The sequence below is a fragment of the Temnothorax longispinosus genome, chromosome 5, assembly GCF_030848805.1.
Source record: "Temnothorax longispinosus isolate EJ_2023e chromosome 5, Tlon_JGU_v1, whole genome shotgun sequence".
Lineage (NCBI taxonomy): Eukaryota > Metazoa > Arthropoda > Insecta > Hymenoptera > Formicidae > Temnothorax > Temnothorax longispinosus.
Window position 1 is genome coordinate 11,236,349 of NC_092362.1, and position 10,521 is coordinate 11,246,869.

The following is a 10,521-nucleotide window of genomic DNA, read 5'->3' on the forward strand; positions in this document are numbered from 1 at the left end:
CCGAGAGCCTCGCGGATATTTTGCGTCGTGTCGTGCGAGCAAGTATTGTCGCGCTCGCTCGAAAAGGATCGTATGATTGCGTATTCGGGAAAATTGCTATTACGTAGCGTTGGGCTTTGTGAATTCGCGTTGTATGTACCGTACGGTGCTGGTGAGAATCACCGCATATTCGGATTTATACGGGGTGTCGAGATTGATAATTGTTGCGTGCTCAGATTGATGGGATTGCGCGCTCGCGTTCGTTTGTACATCGCTTAGTGCGAACCGAGATTACCTCTACGGATTGAGATTATTGCGTATTCGCGTTCACACGGATCGGAATTGCCGGACTCGCTTGGGAGTCTCGCAGGTATTTCACGCCGCCGTTCGGGCGGACATCGTCGTACTCGCTCGAAAGGGGAGACTTGCGGACATAAGATCACCACGTGCTCCGCGCGTGCATTAGCTACCGATTCGGTTACCGCGCTCATACTAACATCAAAATTGCCTTTGATCTACCGTTGGATTTCCACCATATTATGCTTATCATTTCTCTGAAATATATCTTTGTTACTGTTTAATTTGTGTTGATTGCGCTACGTCCCTCCTCGCTCCTCCTCGAAAGAACGTTACCAACGCCCTGAGCTCACGTCCGGGTGGCGGATATTGAGACCGGAAGTTAAGTTAGGAAACGTGGTGCGCGTAATCGCACCTGGCGTCCATCAGGATTGTCGGGAGAAATCTGTCGCGAGTATTGGTGAGTTATTAGCTATTACGAGTTAATTTGCGGCCGCGCTCCTTCGGCTAGCGAGACCGAAGGAAATCGGGTCGCAAATCTAAAAAAAATTATGAGAACTGCTTTCATTTAGTATAAAAACACGAAAAATTTTCTACCAAATCAAAAATGGTCGAGAAAAATCTTCGGTGATTTGACATGGAATGCTCCATATATTTATATATATCTATATATATAAGGGAGACCGGGGCGAAGTCGACCCTATTTTTTCGGTGCCAATTTTTAACAACAAAATAATTCATTTTAGTGAAACATAGTATACCATTGTAAAGAGTAAACACTTGGCTACAAAATTTTTTGCTCTAAGTCGCTATGTTCAATCGGTATAGAGTAAAAACAACAAAGGTGCAAAAATTGAAATTTCAAAATTCCCGGGGCAAAGTCGTCACTTTATTCTCGGACTGGATTTTAAATAAAAATACATAATTTTGATTATAAAAAATAATAGGACATTTTATTCATTGTTTTTAAGTAAAAAAATGGAAAGCGGAAAATAATTTCAAGAAAATCAATTTTTTTTTGCTATCAGTGTCACTGAAACAGTCAAAGCATGTAAAAACAGAGTCTGACAAGCGCACGCACTCGCTGTGTGCCTTACGCCTGCACGAAATGCACTGTTTTTCATCGGCTCTGTTTTCTATTATCTCCGAGCATACGCAGCACATATTATTTAGCTTTCTTGACTTCGTTTTTCGTCCACTGCTCGTCAAAGGCTGCGGTTCTGATTGCGTAGCATTTTTTTTTGGGGCCGGCATCTCTTTCTCGGCGTAGTGGTAATGGTCGATTTTGTCGTTCTCTTCCTTGTAGCAGATTTCTCATCTTTCTTCCGCTTCGACTCCGCCTGCTCAGTCGCCAATTTTTTCATTTAAGGCGAGTCAGTAAGGACGGCGGTCGTTCTTCGTTTTCGTTCTTTAAGAGTCTGCCTCGGAGCGGCTTTAGGAAACGCTCAAATACTTTTAACTTTTGTTATGCACCGGGGGTAGGAGATACCCCAGCGTATTTTCAAACGCGTTTTTCTAATACGTTTTTCTAATACAACGCGAGTCGGGACCTGTGCTGCCATCTACCTGTAGTCTAGGAATAACACTTCAAGATCCTATACATAGTTTTGCCCGCCCGGCTTTAGTCTGCTCTTGGCAGTGATGAAAAGTTGAAAAACGCGTGACTTCATATAGCAAAATAAATACTTTTTTCAACTCCGCTATAAACTAATATTTTTCCTTAAAAGTGTAGTATTTCAAGAAAGTTATCCCGCAAAAATTATTAAAAAATATTAAAAATTGAATTTTTATGCATTTTTTAGTGAAAAGTCCATTTTTCGGTTTTTTTAGTTAACATATCATTTATAATTCTTTCATGTTGCAAAATATTAATGAAACCTATTAGACTTTATTTTGGAAGCTTTGAACAATAGCCAGCAATTTTGTTTGAGGCAAAATAACGAATTGTACGTCTGTAATAAACGTTTTAAGTGACTGGGGTATGACATACCCCCTGTGCATAATACGTAATTTCGAAGAAGTGTGCATAACAAAGGTTAAGTATTCTAGCGTACCATTTTCCTGCAGTTGAAAAATACAATGACGCATTTGCAACGGAAAATAGAGTAAAACCACCGGGACGAGTCCGCCCCGGTGGCTTGATCACGACTTCGCTCTGAACAGAAGTTTTAGGCCGCGTTTACAGTATTAATGGCAAGTCCACACAACATACAGATTTCGAGATAGTTGCAAAAACAACTCTGCCCCGGGGCCGACTTCGCCCCGGTCTCCTCTATAATAAACATGTAAACAATAGAAAATGGAGTGTAAAATCCTACCGCAAAACCTCCGCGTGGCGCACTCTGGAATCGTAAAAACATTTTATCGGCTAATAACGGAAGTAAAAGTATCCATAATGGAATACCGTTAGTCACTAGAAGCCACCATATTGGATCCGCCATTGTAAATTTCGCGACTTCAAGTTCATCACCAGCAACCCGAAAAACCCTCTATAAAGAAGATTTTGTTACAAAATCGAATGGGAATATCAATCTTAATAAATATTTTTCACAAAAACTGACAATATTGGGTATTTAAGTACCGTCATATTAGATCCACCATTATAAGTTTCTTAAATTTGACTTCGGATTTATAGTCATCGACCCAAAAAACATAGGTGTATCAAGTTTAATGCAAATGCGTTGAAAATTGGCAGAACTATTGGTAATTATGCATATTAAGACCCCACTCGCCAATGACCTTGACCTTGATATATGTTGTCAAGGTCATGACCCTGAGCAACCTTGACCTTGAAAAAAGTGGCGGTCACGATCCGTTCAAAAATTACGAAGCATTAAAGTTTTTGCTTTGCAAAATTAGTTGTATATCGCCACAAATATTCACACAGATGATCGACTAACTATCTTGTAAATGACTAATATATATGTGGAAATAGTACATGTACGAACAAAGGAAAGCCTTTTAAAGCAGTAAATGGAAATTTTAAAAAAGTGGAAAACCAACGCATGTACTTTGAAGGCACACTATGTGTCTAGTTTAACAATAGTGGAGCCCTCCGCTGTCAAGGTCAAGGTCATTGGTGAGTGGGGTCTTAATATGCATAATTACCGAACTATTAATGATGCTCATATACAAATTATTATATTAGTTGTGGCAATTTTTTTTGCTTATATATGAGTCATTACTAGTACGAAGTAACATTTACTTTGTCAAAACAGTAAAGACTGATTATACACCATTGACCAAATGATCAATGTTCCATTTTATTATTGTCCATTCACCTTAATACGTTTTATCGCGATAAATATTACCACATGCTTTATCGAATTGATACGACATGCGGAATGACGGAAGTTTCAGGTTCGAACTCCATTTGAGTTAATATTTTTCGCAATGAATTATTTACACAGGAATTTAAAATAAGGATATACATATAAATATCAAAATTAAAATTTAAAAGGACTAAAACCTATGGTCAAAAAGTCTTGACGATTAATTTGACTAAAACCAATGGTTGTATTGTCATGACGATTATAATGATAACCAGTAGCGTCGATTAAGTCTTTACAGCAGTAATTATTATTTTGTAATAGTATAAATAATTATTGTTTTGACATTTCAGTATTCCCTGCGGGCATTCTACAACCGCTTTTTTACTCTCAACACTTTCCCAAATCCTTGAATTATGGCGGCATCGGTGTAGTAATCGGTCATGAAATCACCCATGGTTTCGACGATAAGGGTCGTCAATTCGACAAAGACGGCAATCTAATGCAATGGTGGAACAATGCTACTATTAAGGCATTTCGTAAAAGAGCGCAGTGCATCGTGGACCAGTACTCTAGATATAAATTGCAGGAAGTGAATCTATACATCAACGGTAGGATGACTCAAGGAGAGAATATTGCCGATAACGGTGGTCTCAAGCAGGCTTTCAAGGTAATTAAAAAAAAACTACGCTATTTGCAAGTCAATGTCCTAGAAACACCAAAAGTTTCAAAGAGAACCAAGCTATTCTACATATTGTATGTTTGGCGCTCACCAAACTGTAGATAGATGCATGTATCATACTCATTAGTTTAGTCTCGTTCTTACTCGTTGTACATAGTAGTCTTCGCATATCTAGTATTAAGTATTTCGGTGACTCGCGCGAAACGTCGGCGGATCGCGATCGACGCGGAATCGATATTTGCGCGACTCACCAATCGGTGCTGCCCTCGCTCACCCCACGAGGGCACCCGCCTGAAGAACAAGTACTCGCTCGCGACACTGTTCCAGCGCCGCGGGCACTCAGCACTCATCGTTACGACGTCTCGGAGCACAGAGGCTTTCGCTAATATTCGGAGTCGCGAGATCACCAGCCCGCTCCCTGATAGTGCGATCGCCTACTTTCTCGGCCTGCTTGTTTGCTGCCTTTATCTGCTTCCTCCTGCTTGCTTGCTGCCTGCCTTGACTTGCTTGCTGCCTGCCTTGCATTTGACTTGCTTGCTGCCCTGCTTGCGCTGCTGCACGCGCCCGATCGTGACCGAGAGACGAAGCATCCAGGAGTCGACGGCACAACGAACGGTGAGTCGCATTTGCTTAACTTAATTCGCTTTGGGGAGACTTTACACACACCCCCTGGTCCTTCGAGCTTCGCTTTATCGCAAATCCGGGTACGGCTCTACCGCCCCCCGAGCATTGTACATTTTGGAAAAATTTTTAGCTGAAAGTACATCTAAAGATATAAAATTTTTAAATTTTAGTGTTGAAAGCATGCTTAATGTTAATAATAATTTTTCTTCATCAAACAGGCTTACAAGAAATGGGTTTTTATTCACGGCGAAGAACCGTTGTTGCCGGGAGTGAACCTCACGCACGATCAGTTGTTCTTTCTCAACTATGCACAAATCTGGTGTGGTTCTATGAGACCGGAAGACGCTCTTACGAAGATCCGTAGCAGTGTACATTCGCCCGGATCGGTACGAGTGCTGGGCCCTTTGTCAAACAGCGAAGACTTTGCCAAGGCTTTCGACTGTCCGTTAGACTCGCCGATGAATCCCAAGAAAAAATGCAATGTTTGGTAGTTCGTGTTTGATGATATATGAAATATATCACCTTGATATAATCAACATTTTAAATTGGGAAGAGAGAATTACGGAAGCTAAAAGTTTTCGAGCCATTCCGGAGTTAAGAACCTGTGTCCTTTGACTATTTATTTAGCGTTGAACAACGTCAAATGTTCAGTCATTATGTTGTACATATATAAATCTAATGACATTCGTATCGAACGAGATGTAAATATACACCTAGACAGCACTATGTCCAAAATCGGGACATAATACGTCTTTTTGACATCTTTTAGACGTCTTATGTCTCGCTTTTGGACAAGTGTGCTGTATGGGCACGCGTTATAATATCAAGAGACCAAATTTAAATTTATATTTAAGAGAAGAGGTTTCTTCTAGTCCTTTACTTAAATATACGACAGATATAATCAGTATTTATTTTCCCATATCACAATATATACTTTCTGTCTTTCAACTGCTATTTCATTCAAACGTGATCACATCCCACGCAGCACATCTGAGGGACGTCTTACAGACATTTTGGGATATTTCAATAACCGTAGGACATTTTTCTCTGAGACCCAAGATGGTCTCAGATGTTTAGTGGATTTCCAGCAAATGCACAAGTGTCCGGTTATATTATCTTACAGACATCTTAGACGACGTTCAGAGAATATTTCAGGCAGATCAAGAAATATCGCAAGATGTATTAATTATTTCATACAGCACAGAAATGTTGCAAGAACATTGCATAGACATTACATTTAGACATTAACATTATTTACCTTCAAATTAAAAGAATAATCCAATCTCAGCTAAAAAAATTTTTAAAAGTTGCAAAATATACATTTTGCTAAATGCGACCATTTATTTAATTACGTGCGTAAATTAGATGTAAATTTTATAACAGGGTGAGGCTGAGGCCTTGCGCGTGCTGCCAGGTTTGAAGACCCGCGGATGTTGCGATTTTACTTCGCCGGGGGCCTTTTTATATTTGCTCTAAATTGAGATTTACTTACGAGCTGGCTTTACCGTCATGCACCACCTTGATATCCTATTGGAATATCCCGGGCACAACCTACTAATACTGGGATATCCGTGGGATCGCATTTAGAAATCTGGAACAATTTGGGATATCCTCAGGATAAAGTATGCTGTGTGGGATTATTGAATATGTTGCAAATGTAAGTGATAAAAAAAAGCACAAAAGGAAAAATAGTAACTCGTGTAATGTAATAGATAATGTAATAGGCAATGCGATAGGACGAGAATATACAGAGTGTTTCTTAAATGGTGGGCAAAACTTGAGGAATGGATTCCTAGTGCTTAGAGAAGAAAAAAAAGTTATATCAACATAGGTCCAGAAATGATTAGTTCCCAGAGAACACAAAAATGTCTAAAAGAGAACTAAAATATGACAAATTTTTGATATAGTGTCTTTTTGTTAGAGCTTAAAGTCGACTAAAAAATGACTTGTGTCTCTTTTGTTCCGCACTAAATGTCGTTTTATAGCCAAAGATGACTAAAAGACATCTGTCGTTAGGCATCTTTTAGTCGCCTTTTAAAATAATGTTGTGGATGTTATTGTTGTTTATATTTTATATTTTGGTTTATAAATGAAAGGTTTATGTTAATAAAACTTAAAGTTATAATTTTAAAAAAATTGTATTGCAACAAAAAAACATTTTATTATAATATAGTCACTTTTATATAGATTGCACAATAACACATCACATGTGCATCAATCCACATTGTTATAACATATATTCCATGCAATAAGCTCTATTCAATAAACACCTCCACATGATATAGCGTTGCGATTAAAAGCGAGATTGTCAGAGAAATTGCTTGGCGTCAATTTCCTTTGCAATCTCCTCTCCATTAAAAAATTTTAGGTTATGTTCCGCAAAGAAAACAGATCAGTGATTATCTGATTTGAAATATTCTTTTAGACCTTTGATAGATCCAGGAGAACGTACTAATCAAGAACAATAATCACTAAACGCTCACTGAGCTGTTTTCTCTGCTGATAGGCCAATCAAATTATGGTTTTAAATCAAATTTGAATTCGGGCTCTTAATTTATATGCCATTTGATAGTAAATGGCACTGATAAAAACATATAAATTTTATGGTTCGTCAACCCTGCTCGTTTTTGCAAAAAAAACTAAAAACCATAAAAAATTGGCCCCTTTTGACCTCTTACTCGAAACGCTGCGAAAACCGTTTGAGATACAGCAAAATTGCACATAAACAATTTTGTAGACAATTAAATTTCCTATAAAAAAGTTCCGAAAGGTATTTCTCTAAAATCAATAGCTTAGGCGTGAGTGGCGCCCGAAGTCGCGCGATTGGAAAGTGACTCTTGATGAATTCGCAAGTTGCTCCGGTTAGTTGTAAAATTCAATATCGGTACTTCAACATTGAATAAAAAATCCCCAAAAATTAAAGGCTTAACTAGATATAATAGGAAAGCTATTTCTGGGATCAAACATTTTTTTATTGATAAATTCGAATTATGACGGCTATGTGACAAAAATTTTTTTTCGTTCGACATCGTAACTTTGATCAATCATATCTCGGAAAGTATTAATCAAATGATGATTAAAAAATTTTATTTTATAGGTAATTTTATTCTCTAAATATTCAATCTCTTTATATTCCGCCGTAAATGCAACCGTTGGCCTGCTAACTTTGAATCAAGACAACATTGTACCTTTGACAGAGATTTACGGGGTGAATAATTTGTTATTATTATTAATATTAGGTATGCCTTGAAACGACTAGTTTTAAGTGGAAGATCTCACGAATATTTCAAATTTTTTCTAATTTTTTTTCTTATATTTTTGAGGAGCGAGACTTAATTCTAAAATCAATTGTGTTAAAAATAAATGGTAAAGGGTAGTCATTCTTTAAGGTATTCCTTTCATGACACCAAAGTCTTTAGAATTAACTGATTTTTTGGTACGAGAAAGTTAAAATGCATATCTTTACGCCAGAAAAAAATTAAACCACATTACCGAACATATAAAGAAGAATTATGACTTTGAAAATTCGATATTTATATGTGACGTTATCGAAAAAGTCTATTTTCCACATTTCAATGTAATAATTTGTTTATCAAATATCTTAAGATATTAAATATTGACTGCGCTACATATTCGCTAAACTCTATACTTTCGATAGTGCCGATAAAAATACAGAGTCACCAAATATTTAAACAAAATATGTATTTATGTTAAAAGTTGACTTGAAATGTGGTTTATAGATGAATATTTTTAATGGCGACTTTCAAGGAATTATTTGGCAACGCTGCAAGCTGTGCGCTCATGTCACACTTCAGTTCATCACGTACGGTTTATTATCAACTTTTATATTCACAAATTGTCCCTTATTTTTGCCCACATTACTCCTCACTTTATGTTTTTTATCACTCATTATTATTATAAAATCTTTCTTCGATAAAAAGAAAATGTCACAATATTCTTTGATTAATGAAATTAACACTTACATTGACACTTTTGTTATCAACTTCACATTTTACAATCGGCGCCCTGAAAAGCGCAGCGTTGCCATATTGTTCTGACAGTAAAATTTACCAAAAAATGAAAAATTTCTGAATACGTAATATTTTCACTTTTTTCTTATAAATAAACATAATAATTAATTATAACTTGATTTTATATAAGTTTAATGCAATATACAAGAGTTTGCTGAGGCCCTGCTTAAGCGCCTACAAAATACGGATTCCTTCACCACGCCTATATGTATCAATATTAAATAAATTGTAAACCATGCCGATTGCCTGTGTATATGCCTCGTTATAATACGGACTGCTTATTTTGGTTTTAAAATTTCTTATATTGTCGACCCTTATATCTCAGCTTTTATTTATTAAGGTTTATTACCATGTCCCGTGACATGACTAAACTAACGTTAGATATTTCGTGTCCGTCGTCCTGACAAGTTCGTTGATTCCGTCTCATTCTTTGTATTTCTTTATCTTTTCGGATGACATCTTACATGCTTTTCTACATGGCTTTGTGATATTCCTTTTCTCCTGACTATTGGGTGAGTTTAATAATATAATAATGTTGTTCAAATTGACTCGATTTATAGAAAACATTTATTACAGATATCAATCTGATAGTCAATGTTGTTTTTGGACCTTTGAATCCTGAAACTCGCTCAACAGGATTGGAGAGGGGGAGTAATTTAATTAATTTTCTCGCTGAAGACGACTCAATTCCGAACCAAAACGTACGAATGTATACACAGAGAATAAAATCGGTGATTTGATCACTTACGCACTGATAACTGCGTCTGACTCTCATAGCCATCCTATTTTCAAGTCATTATTATTAACATTAGATATGCTTTGAATCGACTATGGCATAGTCGGTAAGACCGTCGCGGAGTACCCTAAACGTGCGCGCTTGCGCACGTAGGCGCGTTTTTGTAAGTTCAAACAAGTTCAGAGTTTTAATTGTTTTAACGATACAATTGAGCGCGAGCGCGCACGCCTAGGGTACTCCGCGACGCGTAGACAGTAATTACCTAAAAATTGACATATTTCCGTCAATAATCAAGATTTTGGGAAAATTCAAATACCATTTTGTTCGTCGTGAAAAGAGGAACAAATTTTCTCCAGTTTATTTTTTTATAGGATGTATAGTTTGATCGCTAGGGCAATTTAAACAAATAAATTGTTAATAACTTTTTATTGCATCGACTTACGAAAAAACTATTTACAGATTCTTGTTCTACGACCCAAGAAACATAAAAAAGCATTAACTTAAGCCATCAACCTCGATAAAAATGCTCAATCAACCTGGCGTATGGACTAATTGACTAATAAGCATGATGGAACTGTAATCTCCCCCGAATAATATTAAATAGCTAGTTATATAGACGGTTAGAATATATTAATTAGGACAATAGTTTCCGCGCCACCTATGGGGTACTATTGCTGACGCGTTTTTTTTTTTAAGTGTTTTCCCCAGTAGGCCTACTCCACTAAAAAGAAAAATAATGTGAAATTTATTAATAAACGAAAGAGCGGAAATTAAAGGAACAATAGAGAATGATAAAGTAATCACTGCGCTCTGCGCAGAATGCATTTTATTTAGAATTACTGCGCCAATCGCAGAATGCATTTAAAACAACCTGTCTTCGAAGCGCGGATCTAGCTCGCGGCT

General features: G+C 37.0%; 1 protein-coding gene across 10 annotated transcripts in view; it reads left to right on the top strand.

Moving 5' to 3' along the window:
* The window catches only part of LOC139813865 (neprilysin-1), a 268,145-nt gene extending 258,505 nt beyond the window's left edge, over positions 1-9,640 (top strand). For 9 of the 10 annotated variants that reach the window (XM_071779664.1, XM_071779666.1, XM_071779665.1 and 6 more), the window contains 2 exons: positions 3,899-4,215; positions 5,070-9,640. In XM_071779664.1, coding sequence (XP_071635765.1) covers positions 3,899-4,215; positions 5,070-5,342 — 590 coding nt within the window. In that variant the 3' untranslated portion in view covers positions 5,343-9,640. The remainder of the gene's footprint in view (positions 1-3,898; positions 4,216-5,069) is intronic. The other variant, XM_071779673.1, reaches the window with a different exon arrangement.
* The last annotated feature ends 881 nt before the right edge of the window (positions 9,641-10,521 follow it).